Here is a 17,923-nt window from a genome sequence, read left to right as displayed (position 1 = left end):
GGTGCATATCATGCGAAGCTTGTCGCCACAAAACTGATCGTTGTGATAACGAGGGTTATTAAAGTAAACTGGATACATAGATGTTTAACGAACAACGTCCATAACTTAACCTAAAAAAAGATTTTTGAAAACATAAATTGGAACTGAAACTACTTTGCATTTGTGAAAGTAAACAGTCCAAGATACATCTAAGATAAGAGGAAGAAAAGAAAACATATATATTCATTCTCAATGAGTATGTGAAACCAGCTGGTTGAAGGTAATGTAAATAATTTTAGGATTATTAAACAAAACCACACCCAAAAAGACTGAAAACTAGAACTGAAACTAAAAATCTAAACCACAGGTAAATACTTAAAAAAGAACTAAAACTACCAAACCCACACTGAAAACCATGATCATGCTAAAATTGAAATATGTGGTTCAGAAGACATAAAGTGTCCGTAGTTCTTAAAAATGTCTGTAATCTTTTGTCTTCATTACCTCGTCAAAAACGGACAACTGAGAATTAAATGAAATCTGTCACACTATCATGAGGGGAACACATACATCAAACTGACGGGGAATACCCAAAGCAAGCAGATGTCTGTCCCACAGCAGAACTGTGCCAGTAAGCCATCATCATCAGTTGTACTGTAACATGACATGCAAATTAGACTGAAACGGCACTTCTGCTCTGTTATCTTTGATAAATACTTTGATTAAAAAGAGAGAGAGGGAGATTCATTTATAGAGATGAGATAAGTGTGACAGTAATGTATCGGAATTTTTTGCACAAAGTCCCAGATAAACCTAATGGAAAGGTATACTTTAAAAAAAAAAAAACTTTATTTATTTATACTTGATTTACTTCAGATGGACATTTCCTGGTAAATCCCACTAAGATCATTTGATTTTACTGAATGTCCTAAAGACTGATGCAGTGATTGATTTGTTTGGTAAAATTATTATGAGAATCCATTTAACATTTTAGAAACACTAAATTTATTTTACAGACATTTAGAAAACATATTAAATTCTGAATTACCCAACTGAACAATCAGCTCACAGTTCGATATACTCGCAGTATTTTCAACAAAGTAATTTAGGACAAAGACCTTTTTTTAAACAGAAAATCAGCTCATCAATTGACACAGTTTATAGTGTTATTGTAGGTAATTTAAGTGCCTCCAGTGATGTTTAATTTAAAAATATATTATGATTTTATAGTTTTATTCATAATTTACTTTACTCTTTAACAAGCGTAGCTGATACAAGTTGTTTGTTCCCATTTATTTTTCAGCTCATTGATGCATATTGTCTCATTTTAAATAATACGGTTGCACTTAGCAGTAATCGTTTCTCCTTTATTCAACAACTCCCTCTCTATTTCTGTGTCTCCCCAGAACCCTCGGTCCCGCTGGACCCCATTTCCTCATCCAACTCTTCTTCCCAGATCATCCTCAAGTGGAAACCTCCCAACGACCCCAACGGCAACATCACTCACTACCTGGTCTTCTGCCAGCGCCAGCCTGAAGCCAGCGAACTCTACAAGTTTGACTACTGTCAGAAGGGTGAGCCACATTGTTTGTGGTTGTCTGTGTTAGTCTGTTTTGTTGGTCTTGATTGAGAGAGAGAGAGAGAGAGAGAGAGAGAGAGAAGATGTCTTCAGAAAATAGGAATCAGAAAAATGTGGGTTTAACTTCTGACATTTCCCAATAAGGTTTCATTTGTCCTAGAAAGTCTGGCAGAATCATCTCAACCCACAGTTAGCCATGCAATTTTTGGAAGAATTTTTGGGGTATTTTTATACGTTTTGACAGTCGAGAGATGACAGATCACCAGCCGCACCCAAACCGGGAGACGTTCACTCATGATCAGAACCTCAACCCCTAAGCCACAGGGGTGCCCCATCCAAGCCATTTTCAATCAAAATTAAAACATTAAAACATCAGAACTACTGCTAAGACGTCTTCAGACAACAACAGAAAAATGTCAACACATTGTGTCTCAGCAGCAAGAGGATACAGACAAAAATGTGAGGTAAAGTTCAACATTCAAGAAACTTTGTCTGTCACATAGTAACAGAAATTCCTCGTTGGCACAGCTCAGTGGAAGACAAAGGCAGACAAAGGTAACAATAACAATGTAAAATAAGTTATGAATGCTTACATCAATACTCTTATTCAATACTGAATGACGTGAGCAAAGTGGCCTCTATGTGAATTGAACTGTTGTCCCTAAGAGGGATAGCGCTGCCTTGTACCAACCGAGCAAGAAAATAAGGTGCAGGAATCTTGTTTGGGTGGCATTCAACTGAAACCTGGCACAGGGACAGGCAGGATCTGCCTTTCACTCAGGCTCGAGGTCAGACGCAGTTCAGACATTTATCTTGGTTGAATTATTGCTGTCACGGCCTGACCTATGTCGATGCTCTGCCATCTATGCCCTTCCATGTTAGCACACAACCAAACCCAAACTTTCCTCTTTTGAACACCCATAACTCCCACACATCCAGGGAAATGGGAGTCTGCGGGGAGGTCATGTCACTGGTAATTTATCTCCACTAGGAAGGGTGAGGACCTGAGGATGACAATGACAGACGTGGCCCTCAGGCGTGTGTGTGTGTGTGTGTGTGTGTGGGAGGGTGTGTATATGGATATTTGTGCACAAGACTATATAGTGCATCTGTGTTTATGGCACCTGTCATCTGATTGTATGCTTCCCCCCCCCCCCCCCCCCCCCTCCCCTGTATGTCTGTGTGACCATGTCTGTCTCCATTTCACCAGGGATGAAGCTGCCATCACGGGTGCCCACTCAGGTGGACAGTGACGAGGAGCAGAAGTGGAACCAGACGGAGGAGCAGGGCCAGGGGACACGATGCTGCGCCTGCCCCAAAACGGACAAGGAGCTCAAGAAAGAGAAAGAGGACTCAGAATACCGCAAAACGTTTGAGAATTACATCCACAATGAAGTCTTTGAGATCAAGTAAGACAGCTGACAACATGATTGTCTTTTAACTATTAAATGTAAGAGAACTGCAGCCTCTGTGCTTTATGATCCATGAACGTTGGCCTCACGAGAATTATTTTCCGAGGTTTGAGTGAAGTAACACTTAGGCTACACCCACACTGATACGTTTTCGTTTTAAAATGCATGACTTTTGGTACGTTTAAGCCCTAGCGTCCACGCTACTCCGTCGTTTTCGAACCCTAAAACGGAGACTTTTGAAAACGTGTCCCTCCCTGATTCATCACACCCCTATCACACAGTGATGTTTTCCGCCACTTTGACTGCCTTATACTCGTGTTACTTTCAGTAACGGTTCCACCTCGTTGTCAATTCAAGCAAAGAAACCTCGTCTTACTTTTCGCCATTGCTGCTCTTCCTCCTTATTACTTTCTGCAACCGAGCGACCAACCACAGAGTTAGACGACTGCCTCCTGTTTACACCGGTACACGCATGCCGAGTGTATGTGAATGGTCATATGATATGTGTTTTCAGGTGTTGGTATGGACAGAGATTATTTCGGAAAGCGTGCTAAAATGCTCATGTGGACAGAGATCGTTTTGGTTTTAAAATGAAAACGTATTAGTGTGGACGTAGTCTGAGGCTTTTAAATTCACTATCTTTTTAGATTTTCTTTGTCCTCATGTTGATAAACTCATTCCAGTTCAACTTTGTTTTCATTTTAGCTTCCCACACAACAAATTAAAGCTCTCATGCACTATCTTGTGTTTGGTATTCAGATCATGTTAATCACTATCATTCAACAGTATCAGAAGTCAAATAGTGTTACTGAATTCTACCATATAATACTTTATTTGTAAGTGCTTTGGAGTACTACAGGGATCCAGTTAAAACTTTCCATCCACCTATCTGTTACATTGACAGACACACAAAAACAAAATAGGTTTGTAAATACATCCCAGCACTATCTATTTTACAGTACAAAAAAATTATAAAGGGACCCTTTATAACACTGTTATGCTCCAGTTACTTCTCCTGGAAATCCCACCTAATTTTCTTTTAAATTTATTATGAATTTTTCTTCTTTCCTCTAAACATCATATGCTGTAAATTGAATTTAATGTCTTTAATGTATTATGTAAAGCATTTTTAACTTCCCCTGCCTTGTATAGACGCACAAGACAGCGACGGTCTGTGATGGGCATCGCCAACCGAACGCACCCTTTCCTCACCACCGCCCCCAGCCCACCCGGGGGCACGCACATCCCTGAGGATGAGGACGAGGAGACCTTTGAAAGCACCAAGACCGTGGTCACTGTGCACGCCACTGTCATCTCCAATCTGCGCCACTTCACCAGCTACCAGATCGAGATCCACGCCTGCAACCACCCGAGCGACGCGACCCGATGCAGCATGGCAGCGTACGTCAGCGCCCGCACGATGCCTGAAGGTAAGGAGGCACTAACAGGTATTCTTCTGTCACTGTTACTCTGTGGGTCTATGTAATAAAATCACATCATCATCAAGATTAGATGAGACTTTATTGATCCGCTGAGGGGAAATGTTACAGCAGCACAAGAAACTGTCTGAAGAGGTAGGAAACAGAAAAAAGCAGCTATTTATAATAACAAACACAGCAAAATAAGAAAATACAGTAAATGACATTCAAGCATTATAAGAAAAGTAAGTAAATTGGGTGTAATAATCTGAAAGATTGGTTCTAAAGTGTTCATTACTGGAGGGATGTGCACTTTATCCTCAAATCTACTGTTAAAGACCCCATGAAATAGGCATTTGAGGTTCTTGGAAGCTGTGTGTGTGAAGTGGCAACCTCGTGTTACACTAGTGGGCACAAACCTAAAAGTCCAACTAGTAAAGTCATCACAAATTTTTAAACAATCCCAGCTTTCTGCCCGTCCATCATCCATCAAATCAAACTGCCTGGGAAGAGAGAGGAGTATAGTACTGCAATAAAGATCCACAGCCAGAATCAAATCACATGGTCACATTGTGACCATTCAGCTAGCAGGTCATCCCTACTGCTCATCTTGTTACTCCAAACAAACATGAGTTTCAAACGATATGGCTTTCAGTTTTCAATATTATTCTTATTGTCAACAAATCTCATGTCCAGAGCCAAACCAACAATAAACGGATGCATCCAAAGCCTGATATATCTTATACATCTGTGTCGTAAACCTCCGTTGTTGTCCAAAAACTATTAAAAACACATCAGTGAGCCACAACGTTGCACTGGGTGACATGTTCCTTTTTCACCAAGGCCATGGTTACCGTAGTTTGTTTAGTAACAGCTCCAAAGACGAATAACAGCGATAACATTTTCGGTCTCGGGAGAGTAGTTCCTTGTAAGGCAGATGCCAGTGCGCATATGTGGGAACGCGGTTCCGTTTATAGTGCTTCATCTTTGGAACCGTTTCTCAACAATATCTTTAATATCTTTTGGACGACAACAACAAGGTCTACAGCACAAAGGAATACGATATATCAGGCTTTACACACAATACTTGTTCGTTGTTGGTTCGGCTCTGATTTGTTGACAATAAGAAAAAAATATAGAAAATCGCCAGTTTTATCCTTTTAATAGAATAAGATTCACAAAACCTTGTGACCTTGTTCTCCGCAGACAAAGCTGATGACATTGTGGGTCTCATCAATTGCGTCGTGTCAGAAATGACGGTGGACATCACATGGCAGGAACCTTTAGCCCCCAACGGCATGATCATCCTGTACGAGGTCAACTACAAGAGACTTGGAGACAGCGAGGTAAAGATGCAGTGATTTGAGTCATCGGGTCATTGGGTTCATGGGTTCACTGTGAGTTCACCACAACATATAAACACATATACTTATTCTTACCCAGAAAACCCATTTGATAATCACTTTCTCATTAAAGACAGTAGCTCGGCCTTGTAATAAAACACAGTTTCTAATTGAATTTATATGTCTTAAACAGCCGTGCAGCACAGACAAATATGAGACGCAATACTTATTACTCAACCCTTTTTTGAAATTTGGCCCTGTGGTCTCACTAATGTCATTTGGTTGATAACCTTAATGGAGAAGCAATTTCAACGTCGGACCATGTTTTAGTTGCTATGGAGACAGATCTACAAAACATTTGGCTGTTGCTGAGGACTGTTATTTGCTGTGGAAAACACTAAGGCATAAAAAAACAACTCAGATGTTTCCACAGTGGAAACATAAAAAAAAAACAAAACACACAAAACAGTTTTAACATCAGAGATGAAAAAGTATCCTGTAAGATGAGTCAACAAGCCAATTTTAAACCCTGGAAATAATGAAGCTGTTTGTTGTTCACAGCTGTTCTTCGCTTCTTAACTGCAGTGTTGTTCTTGTACAGGAGCTGCACCACTGTGTGTCCAGGAACATGTACAAAATGACCCGGGGCTGCAAGCTGAGAGTGATGCATTCTGGGAACTACACAGTGAGGATCCGGGCCACCTCGTTGGCTGGGAACGGATCCTGGACCGAGCCCACGTACTTCTACGTCCAGGACACAAGTAAGTCTCCATCTGTCATGAAAACCGAGCCAAGAAGATCTAGTTTAGTAGGAAAATAATTTGATAATTTCATATCAAGAAAAAGTTCTTTAGACAGTGGTTGAATACACATATCTACACATTTTATTTTACATTTTATTAAGTGATCAGCTGCTTTCATAAATCTTAAAATAAAGCCAAGAAATTAATTTTAAAAATCTGTGTAGAATGCAGAATGGGAAATGGGATCCTTGCAGTGACCTCACTTAAGCATTTTCAACAAGATAAAAAGCCGCCACTGATTGTACTTGAAGCGTATTATGTTCACAGAGCGGCGTATTGATCCTCGCCGCACTTTCATTTGTGGGTTTAATAAGAGCTCGTTTTTCGTACTTCACCTGAAACGTGACTCAATGTCTTTGCCGGATGTGTTGAACAGCAGATCCTCTCAACATCTTGAAGATCGTGATCGGACCCGTCATCTGCTTCGTCCTGCTGCTGTTTGTGGCCGTGGCGGGATTCGTCATGTTCAAGAAGAAGTATGCAGCGTTCACGTTCTATCAAAAACTCATTAAATGTCTTATTTTATAATATGTCAGTGTTATAATTAAATGTGTTTCTCTTTTTTTCCTTTCAGTCAAACTCAAGGGCCGAGCGGTCCCATCTACGCCTCCTCAAACCCGGAGTACCTGAGCGCTAATGACGGTAGGCATTTTTAGACATGTGATCAAAACTAACGGAGCAGTTTGTTTGTTTTTTTTGTTCACCTTAGTTGAAATAATTAAATTGAAAATTAAAACAGTTTTGTATTTTCATGGCTACTATATACAGTTTGTTCATATGCTGAATTTATTCAGAACAAAGGTTAAAATTTCAGTATTGGAACCTTTGTTATTGTAGCCTTAGTATAGATTGTAAATACATAGATACATATATATGGAAAGTATATTTTATACATTTAAATTTATTTTGTATTTTTCTGTATTGATTGTAATTTTATTAGATTTTTATCTCTAAAACCAGGTAACTTAGATACTAAATTCCATGTTATCATTTTAAACCGTCACCTGCTTTATACTCCTTTATGTGGACAAGAAATTAGATTATTCTCTGGTTTTGGCAGTGACTCGATTTCTGAAACGTTATGCAAATTAAGACAAATCCTTTCCCAGGTTAAGAGATTAAGAGAGAGGAATCCTGTTGGAGAAACCTTCTTATTTGCATGTTATTTGTGCAGTGAACACGATGACGTCTTTGCTGAACAGTTGGCAAAGTAAGGAAAAGGTGTTCTACAATAAATAAAAGTAATACTTCAAACAATAATAAGCACGTCTCTTTAGGCTGCAGCATCACGTACGTTTTAATTAAACATTTGAAACACTTTAAATATGCAAGTCTTGGTTCAAAAAAATGGTGGAGAACAGGTGAGAAACCTGATACCCGACAAACCTGTTTGTTGAGTTTGTTGCTTTAACCTGATTTCTCCCTCTTAACCTGCTTTCTTGTGTACATGTAAACTCAGTCACGATAAGCTACATGTGTCACATGATCATGGAAATGTGCCTGCAGTGTACGAGGAGGACGAGTGGGAGGTGGCCAGGGACAAGATCAATATTTTGAGGGAGCTGGGTCAGGGCTCCTTCGGCATGGTCTACGAGGGCATCGCCAAGGACATCATCAAGGGCGAGGGGGAGACGCGCGTGGCGGTGAAGACGGTCAACGAGTCCGCGAGCCTGAGGGAGCGAATCGAGTTCCTGAACGAGGCCTCGGTCATGAAGGCCTTCAGCTGTCACCACGTGGTGAGGAGACACGACATCTTTCGACAGAGAGATTAGACTCGCATATAAAAAAAATGACATATTAAAGAGCAAAGTGGGGTATGAATGAAGAAACTATTAATTATGCGACCCCAATGGTATGTTTTAACAACTCTATAAAAAATTAGACGCAGTACTGATCTAAAATAGTAAGAACTAAACGTCTCATCATGTAGTAGAACCAGATGCCTCCTACATTTAGCTGTGTGAAGAGCAGCAGCTTCACCTTGCTGTTAACGGTCTGATTCTTCATGATTTCACGTTATAATGAAATGAAAAACCCCTCGTCCTTGTCTCCCAGGTGCGATTGCTGGGTGTGGTGTCTAAAGGCCAGCCCACCCTGGTCGTGATGGAGCTGATGACCCACGGGGACCTGAAGAGCTACCTGCGATCTCTCCGTCCTGACGCTGAGGTAACTACGCTCACAAACCAAATCTCCAAGCATCTGATTGGTGCTCATTGGTTGGTTTTAGGTTAGACTGAACAGTATACATGCAGATATATATTCTGTCATATGCGTCTCTTCACTTTTGCGTTATATATACACTAGATTAATGTTTCCTTAAGTATTTTTTTTTACCATTATGCAAGTTTTTTACAGCTTCTTTTCATCCCTGCATGTAAAATGATTTTTACAATCAAGGGCATAAAACAGGACTAACAAACTATCAGTGGTTTACATCTTATTTTTGCTTATTTTTACTCCACTTAAGCTCTTCAGCTGGTTTTATTGACAAAATTAGGCTGTAAAAGTACAGTGGTTTTGAACAAGGATCTGGACTTAAGACTCACCACATGTTAAAATGCAAACAGTCTAATTTCCATGACGTTTATATGAATCTGCAGTTTATTTGCAGACGTTTAACGCCATCTGCTGTTAATCACCAGAAAGATTTTTGTGTATTCTGGGCTAAATCATATCTACCAAGCATGAATTTATTTGTGTCATGTTATTACAAATATCTGAAACTATTATACATTTTCAATTATGATTGCATGATATTAAATTATACTTTTAATTTGCTTTTGAGATGTTTATAAACTAACTGTATAAGTCGATAATCCGTTTCAGTGTCACCTCCCAAGTGTGCAAATATGCAGATGGCAGTTGGATAACAGTATGAAGGTGGAGGACTGCAATTGAGTTACTCGTTGGTGACAGACAGTCGCATCAAAAAAAGTCTTGTTTGAAGCCGAATACCAGTCCGCCAAACTGTTCCTACTCAGCTTTAATCAACTTTTGGTTTTAATAAACCTGATTGTTTTCTTGATGATGTGGCATCTGAGAAACAAACAAAGAGAGAAGAAAAAAATCGGGAATCTCCACATTAGCAGATCACAAAAATGAAAAATCTGTCTTTCGTCCGTCAGAACAACCCCGGGCGTCCACCACCCACGCTGAAGGAGATGATCCAAATGGCCGCTGAGATCGCAGACGGCATGGCTTACCTCAACGCCAAGAAGTTCGTCCACAGAGATCTGGCTGCCAGAAACTGCATGGTAGCTCACGATCTGACCGTCAAAATAGGAGGTACGTTTGTATTTAGCACAACAGGCATGAAAGAGTTTTTGATTTGGTTAAAGTCACTATGAGCTAAATTAGTAATTTTATGACTTTGGTGCCTCCTGGTGGTGGTTTCAAAAAAAGACACTGTGTCAGACAACAAGGCACCACTGTGACAGTAGATTGAATTTGACATTTGCATTTAACGATGTAGGAGCTAATTTTAAGATGGAGGTCAATTAAATATTGTTAATGTTTGTGACTGTGTTGTCAGGAAAAGGTGACAGTAGTGTATTTGAGAATATGTTGCTTTTTGGAGAAATTTGTGAGCTGCTACAACAGGTTCTTGTATTAATAACTGAAGATGTTTGTATGGCAATAAAGATATAAATATGCCACATACAGCTGAAGAAGTTAAGTTTGGACTGTGTGTATTTCACTAGACATGCATTAAGTTGTGTTTACTGCAGGTATCTGGAGACATGAGAATTAAACTGAACTAAACAGCTTTCAAGTGAAATCAGCTGTTTATATTGAAAACATAATATAACAGCTGCAATTGGGATGAAAAAGACTAAACGTAGTTCAAAAGCAGATAAAAGTAACCAGTGACTCTGAAAAGCTGTATGTACGTTGAAAGACAACAAATATCATAAATTTTGATTGTAACTAATTTATAAATTAAAAAATCATCTTTTCTTGTCAGACTTTGGTATGACCAGAGACATCTACGAGACCGACTACTACAGGAAAGGAGGGAAGGGTCTGTTGCCCGTCAGGTGGATGGCGCCGGAGTCTCTGAAGGACGGAGTCTTCACTGCACATTCAGACTGCTGGTTAGTAATAATCTACGTTTGGGTTTTATTGGTAGGTCGTGTGGGGGAAGCACGTTGCTGAGTGATAGTGGCAGCAGCTAAAAAGTGAGAAAATAAACATGGAGCAGGTCCAAAAATTCAATGTTAAGAAATCCAGTTTTAAGGAGGAGACTCCTAAAACTTATCATCATGTTTAAAATCAGTAGCAGTTTTCTTTCTAATAAAATACTGTTTTCATATTTTATTGTATTATGTTGTATTTTCATGTTGTTCTTTTTGTGTTTGGTAAATTTATCAATCTTCCAACAGCGTTTCCTGTTGTGTAAAGTTGTTATAGAGCATCTTCACAGAGCAACACAGGTCATAAAAACAGACCAGAATAACAAACAGTAAACACATTACAAATATTAAAATGTGTTGCTAACCTGCTCCCATCTGATCTTTTCATCCGGCTCTGTTTACCAGCATCGCAGCCTCCGCCTCTGCCCTCTTCCTGTTCACTGCTTCAAGTGTTTACAGACAGATTTACTCTGTCAGGTGTCTGTTTGACCTGTCCTCATTCTCCCTGTGTTGTTGTTGTTGTTGTCTCTTCTCCGACCTGTTCGCCAGGTCATTTGGGGTCGTGCTGTGGGAGATCAGCACGCTGGCCGAGCAGCCGTACCAGGGCCTGTCCAACGAACAGGTCCTCAAGTTTGTCATGGACGGAGGCTACCTGGACCGGCCGGACAACTGCGCAGACAGACTGTGAGTACAAGAGAAGAGCAATGATTGTATTGTAATATCTACATTTCTGCTACCTGAGTCCAGTTTTATTTATAATAACTCAAAACCACACATTTGCTTCAGAGGACATTACGATCTGTACAACAGACTGGAAAAGAGAAAGAAACTTCAGGAAGAGCAACAGAGGACGGATTTTTCTTGTAGGATGGACATAAGTGCAATAGATGTCTTATATACAGTCTGTAGAAGGGGCCACAGATATATGGTTTTATTTTTAAAAATGGCAAAATAGTTTCCTAAACAGCTGGGCAGAGTAGATTTAACAATGGTCACTCAAGCAGGAGTAAATTGTACTTTTATTTAGCTGCAAACTCATACACATTTGGTTTGCTAGTTAGTATTTACAGCATTGAGATAGTGTATGTAGGACTGACTCAAATTTATTATAGTGTCCTTTTTAATAGTAATGAAGGAACATGTGGTTTAAATCTGGTTTTGACAAAAATGGAGCTCTATGGTACAGAGGAATAAGACACACACAGACAATACTGATGAGAGGAATCAACTCATTGTTGGTTTTGGTGTTTTTAGGAGATTTGCTGGCATTAAAAACATCTTTTATGTTACAGTTAATTTATATTAAGTGAGGTGTTTTTACTCACACTAGACAGACAACTGTTAACAAGAAGAAGAAAAATACTTGGTAACATTCTGACATTGGTATCATTTTACTTTGACTCTAATCGCAATCTCACTTTCCCCTCACTCTCACGCAGACACAACCTGATGCAGATGTGCTGGCAGTACAACCCCAAGATGCGTCCCACCTTCCAGGAGATCATCGAGATGCTGCGCGAGGACCTGCATCCTTCCTTCCAGGACTTCTCGTTCTTCTACAGCGAGGAGAACAAGCCGCCCGAGAGCGAAGACTTTGACCTGGACATGGAAAACATGGAGAGCATCCCGCTGGACCCGTCGTCCTACTCGCAGAGGGAGCAGTGTTTGGACAGGGACGAGGCCTCCTCCATGGGTCTGAGGGGCAGTTACGAGGAGCACCACATCCCCTTCACACACATGAACGGGGGAAAGACCAACGGACGAATATTGGCCCTACCGCGTTCAAGTCCCTCCTAACATACTGTACACATCCCTCACACACACACACACAAACACACATTGATGCTATAGATTTAAATATATTTTTGTTTTTTTGTTGTTGTCATTTTATATAGATCACACTTTTATCACTCTCTCTCCAGAGGCCCCTCAATATCTCAGGACCTTATTTTTCTCCTCAGATGCCACAAACACACACTACAGTAACGTCCACGCATGGATGCCAGAAGACACTTTTTTTGTATTTAAGGATGAACGTCCCGCGTCCCTCGTTCATGATTGTAGTTCATATACTGTATATATATATTGCCAAGTTTGTGCTAGACTGGGTGGATAATGGATTCAACTGTGAAACAAACTCTCGACAAAACAAGAAGGCTGCTAAAACCCACTGTCCCCTTACCCTGAGTCCAGACTGTGTCCCTATTTCCCCTTTACTACGATAAAAGGGTTCATCCCCGGGTTGCTAAGTTTTGGAGATAAAAAAAAAAAAGAAAAAAAAGTGCCCTTCTATTTTGTCTGTGGCCTACACCAGTTGTCATGGAAACTGTGTCTGAATCTTTGTACGCTCGTGGTTAAAAAAAAACAACAAAAAAAAACAACAACAGATGACGAACTGAAAAAGACTTTGGGAACTCTCTCTCTGTTGGATGGTCAAAGACGGTCCATCCTCGAACAAACTCTTATCCACTGGAGAAGCTGGTTGAAGTGGCTTACCTCCTCACACTCTGCAGTATTCCAAAATGGCACACAGGATAAACACAGGATTTTTTGGCCGGGTTATATTTTTTTAATTTATTTACATGTTTTGGTTTTTTTTTTTTTTTTTCTTTTCTTTCTTCCTTTTTTTTTTTTTTTTTTTTTTTTTTTTTTTGAGTTTTCACATTTACAGCTGAAGGATATTTAAACTGTTTTCAAAAAAAACATGTTGGCGAACGAGTTCCTCAGATTGACCAATAGCTGCTTCTTTGGTATATTTTAGTGGGTATAGAAGATAAAATATATAAATATATATATATAAATATATTATTGATGTTTTTGTACATAGCTAATATGTTGTCATTCTTGAGGTATTTCTGGTCATAGAAAATGTTTTTACATGTTAGTCTCTTATGTTTATTTTTTCTAATCCAGAAAAATCATACTAATTAGCATTTTTGGACTCATGATCAACCAACAGCACTTGGTCTTTTTGCTATGCGATGCCCCGCGAGGAGTGTTTGGCGTCTTCAGCTTAAGATGTCTGCCCATCATATCAAGATCAAAATAAAATGTAAATAATGCAGCAAAGGTGCATCCAAGAAGAGGCTCTGGCAGTGCTTCTGTTGTTTCTCATTATGTCGTTTCTCATGCATGTGTTGTGTTTTCCGGACAGTGTTGAGTTTCTTTAGTGAGTTTTAAGATTGTCTTGTGTATAAAGAGGGAAAATTGTGGGATAATGTCAGTGAGTAGAGGATGGTAGGAGTAATATTCAACAGAACCATTGATCCAAAAATATAATGTATACCTGTAAAAGTAATTTTATACATTGGCAGATATTCGTTTTTTACAAAACAACTTAACTGTATACAAACAAATACTTTTGGCAGTGTAACAGATATTTTACATACATTTGACATTAAGGCTGCAATTAATGATTATTTTCATTATTGATTAATCTGTCTGTTATTTTCTCAATCAATCGATTAGTTGTTTGGTCTATAAAATGTCAGAAAATGGTGAAAAATGTCGATTTGTTTCCCAAAGCCCAAGATGACATCCTCAAATGTCTCATTTTGTCCGACCAACAGTCCACAACCCAAAGATATTCAGTTTACTGTCATAAAAGACTAAAGAAACTAGAAAATATTCACATTTAAAGAAGCTGGAAACAGAGAGTTTTGGTATTTTTGTTAATAAATGACTCAAAAAAATTAATCAATTATCAAAATAGTTGGTGATTAATTTTCTGCTGTTTTACACACAGATAATCCAGGTTTTAAAAAAAAAGGACACTGAAGTAAATTTAAAATACTTCCATGTGTACTCATGATTAAGGTATTTAATATTTTCTACATACTAACAATACACTTAATTAACTAATGATACATAATTAGTGCAATTAAAATATACTGAAATACACTTGAATGCACTAGATTGTGCTATTTTGAGACACCATTAAGTTGCACTTCAGTGAGTTTAAATACATCTTTTTGTACTAAATCTGTAAATGTACTAATTGTACATTGTATTTTTGTAGTGTACTAAGGAAGACTCCACTAATGTACACTTTAAGTTTTATTGCTTATCAGTATATTTATTTCAAGTACACTAAAGTACTATTAGAGGAATAATAGACTTCAAAGTAGAACAACGAAACACAATTTTAATATATTTTTCTGGTAATTATATTTAGCACCAAAAAATAATTTGCTTCAAAAATTTTTTACCTGGGATTTTACATATGATGACAGTACATTTTTAATAAACTTCACCAGAGATGCAATCATGAAAATGATTTTAAAAAACTGACTTAAACATAAGGGTTAAAACACACATGTTGATATTATTATATACTTTGTCACATATTGGTTGGTTTCTTTGAAAACAGAATGAATGAAATGACATGTTTTGAATGCTATGTGCTTTATGAGGGATCACGTGTGAAATGTTATAATGTTGGATGGTTGTCCTACAGTTTAGACTTCAGTGTTTTACTGCAGGTTCGACTCAGTAACTGAAGCTGAACTCAGTTGTGGTGCAATGATGCCGCCTGCTGGACAAAAGTGAGCTGTGGCGACGAGAGAGAGAAAGTTTCACATTTCAGTGACAAAGCCTGATGTGAAAACAAAATAGTTTTCAGAGTGAGTTATTTACTATCACCTGAGGGCAGTTTAGTTGAGGTCATGCAGGTGTAATCATCCCTAAAACCATGTGTAACTCCAACATGTTTATGACCCTCTAGTGTCTCACATATGACAAACAATATTATTTAAACTCCACAAAAGCCCCTGGAGCTTGTAAATGGTATTTACACTCTATGTCCTTAAATGAGAGGTTCACAATTTTTCAAGTTTGTCTTAAAATAACAGTCAGGTGCCAGAATGAAAGAGGTTTTTTTTTTTTTTGCCATAATCATTCCTCCTGTTCATACTGACTATTAGAAGATTCCTTCATAAAGCACTTACAATGGAAGTGATGAGGGACAAAATCCACAAGCTGACTCCTGTGCAAAAATGTATTTAAAAGTTTATCTGAAGCTAATATGAAGCTTCCAAATTAGTCAAATCAAGTAGGTATACTTCAACGTTACAGTCTGTTTAGTGCCAAAGTTCCTCTTTTTGTTACTATACTTCCACTGCAGCTCAACAGGGAAACACAAAGAGGGAATTTAAATGTGGCAGATATCCACTTGATATGACAAACTCAGACTGCTGAAGCCTCATATAAGCTTCAGATAAACTTTTAAATGCAATTTTGCACAAATGACTATGTAGACACATTGTGGATTTTGGCCTCCATCACTTACATTGAAAACACATTTGAAGGAAATCTGTTAACAGCCAGTATGAACAGGAGGAATGATTACAGCGAGGAAAACCTCTTTCAGTGTTCATATGTGGTCACCTGACTGTTGTCTTAAGATAGACTTGAAAAAATGTGAACCGTCGTTTAATTAACCCACCAATGTTAAAAACACCAGTAAATCTAAAGATTAAATAGAATGAGGCAATACCAAGGGGGTTAATAAGTACCCTACTTTTACCGATCACACTATTAACATTAGTCTTAAAATAAAGTAAAGTATCCTCACCACAAATATCTACACTGTTGCAAATGACTCTCAAGCACTTCCAACCAAATAAAACTGACCTCTAATCTTTGGAGTGTATCAGTGAAGGATAGAGGATTTTATATAAACCTCAGACTGGATGAAAGCTTTCTTTTCCGGTGCAGTAAAGTACTGTAAAGACCACTGTCCCCTCATCGCTGCTCAGCTGGATGAACCTCTGCTATATTTTCATTCTTGGTCTCTGGTATGTAGCGTCCATATTTGGCACATCTGTCTTTTAATTTACCCTCCTTCAACAGTGAATATGCTGTTAATATTCCTATTTGAGAAACGTCACATCAGCTGTTACTCTTATCTCAATCTGTCTGGATCACTATGTACAGCCTAAATCAAAGTGCAAATGAAACAATTAATCAATCTGTCAACGGACAGAAAATTTATCTGCAACAGTTTTGATAACTGATATAATGGCTGAAATAATTTATGAAACATTTCCTGGTTCCAGCCTGCTTTTCTTTGTCTCATATTAAAGTAAATTGAATATCTTTTGACTGCAGGTTGGACAAAACAAATAATATGAAAATGTCACATTCTGCTCTGCTTTTAATATTTTTTGACATTTTATTAACTGATGATTAATCAAAAAACAATAATTGTTAAATCAATTGATAATGAAAATAAATATTATTTGCAGCCTCAAATTAAAATTTGCACCTATTGAATTATCTTAAATTCTACTTAATGTGTGGACAAGTGGGATTATATCTCTCCATATTTAACCCAACTGTCTCACAGACAAAGTAAAGGAGGTAAAAGTCATTAAAGTATAGAGACTGATCCAGTTATGAAATTACCTTCATGCTACTAACTTTTTAGTAGTTAGTTCTATTATATATATATATATATATATATATATATATATATATATATATATATATATATATATATATATATATATATATGACCAGTAGTTTTCTAAATACAGTAAATACCCTTTAGCCCATTTCTGCTACAAAAATAAAAAAATAAATATATAATATAAATACTCACTTTCTTATTTATTCACTTTAGATCATCAATTTAGATTTAATATTATTATGAGAGCTTGGTAAGAATTTTGAAAGCTCAGTTTATTCATAATAATGATAAACCTTATATGTTAACTGTTACAAAGTGCTTTAAAATCAAGATAAAACACTTCAGCACATTCGAATTAAGTCAAATCAGGCCACAAAAAATACAGAGAAAGAAACAGAATAAAATACTCAACAATAAAATAAGACAAATAAGATTTTTAAAAAGGATAAAACTGTCAACTGTCAGTTAATTTAATGCTCAATAAATCCTCTTGACTCATGTCTGGTGAAAATAAAATAATTAAAAATACTTGACAACAACTACTACCTAATCTTAAAAGCTGCCTTCATAAAAACAAAAAAAAAGCTTTTTACCAAAATAAACAGCATCTCAATTTTCACACCGGCTGGTTTTCACCCCTCTTGCCTCCAGTATGCGTCTTTGTTTCATGCAGAGAAGGAAGTATGCAGGGACACAGTTTTCAGATCCTTTACTGAAGTAAAAGTACCAATACAGCAGTGTAAAAATACTCCATTCTAAGTAACAGTCCTGCATGAAAAATCCCACTTAAGTATAAGTACATAAGTATTAGCAGGAAAATGTACTTAAAGTATTGCAGTAAAAGTAG

The 17,923-nt window shown here is 37.8% G+C and overlaps 1 protein-coding gene across 2 annotated transcripts in view; it reads left to right on the top strand.

Moving 5' to 3' along the window:
• The window catches only part of insra (insulin receptor a), a 57,498-nt gene extending 43,135 nt beyond the window's left edge, over positions 1-14,363 (top strand). Inside the window, exons 9-21 of one of the 2 annotated variants that reach the window (XM_067606317.1) lie at positions 1,386-1,553; positions 2,769-2,967; positions 4,123-4,400; positions 5,595-5,734; positions 6,333-6,492; positions 6,914-7,010; positions 7,109-7,176; positions 8,041-8,270; positions 8,590-8,700; positions 9,660-9,819; positions 10,499-10,628; positions 11,217-11,351; positions 12,107-14,363. In XM_067606317.1, the coding sequence (XP_067462418.1) occupies positions 1,386-1,553; positions 2,769-2,967; positions 4,123-4,400; positions 5,595-5,734; positions 6,333-6,492; positions 6,914-7,010; positions 7,109-7,176; positions 8,041-8,270; positions 8,590-8,700; positions 9,660-9,819; positions 10,499-10,628; positions 11,217-11,351; positions 12,107-12,464 (2,234 nt within the window). In that variant the 3' untranslated portion in view covers positions 12,465-14,363. Of the gene's footprint in view, positions 1-1,385; positions 1,554-2,768; positions 2,968-4,122; positions 4,401-5,594; positions 5,735-6,332; positions 6,493-6,910; positions 7,011-7,108; positions 7,177-8,040; positions 8,271-8,589; positions 8,701-9,659; positions 9,820-10,498; positions 10,629-11,216; positions 11,352-12,106 lie in introns of both variants that reach the window. The other variant, XM_067606316.1, reaches the window with a different exon arrangement.
• The last annotated feature ends 3,560 nt before the right edge of the window (positions 14,364-17,923 follow it).

Source organism: Thunnus thynnus, chromosome 12 (assembly GCF_963924715.1).
Source record: "Thunnus thynnus chromosome 12, fThuThy2.1, whole genome shotgun sequence".
NCBI lineage: Eukaryota > Metazoa > Chordata > Actinopteri > Scombriformes > Scombridae > Thunnus > Thunnus thynnus.
The sequence above is the reverse complement of the archived record's forward strand: the minus strand, read 5'-3'. Positions and strand labels throughout refer to the sequence as shown.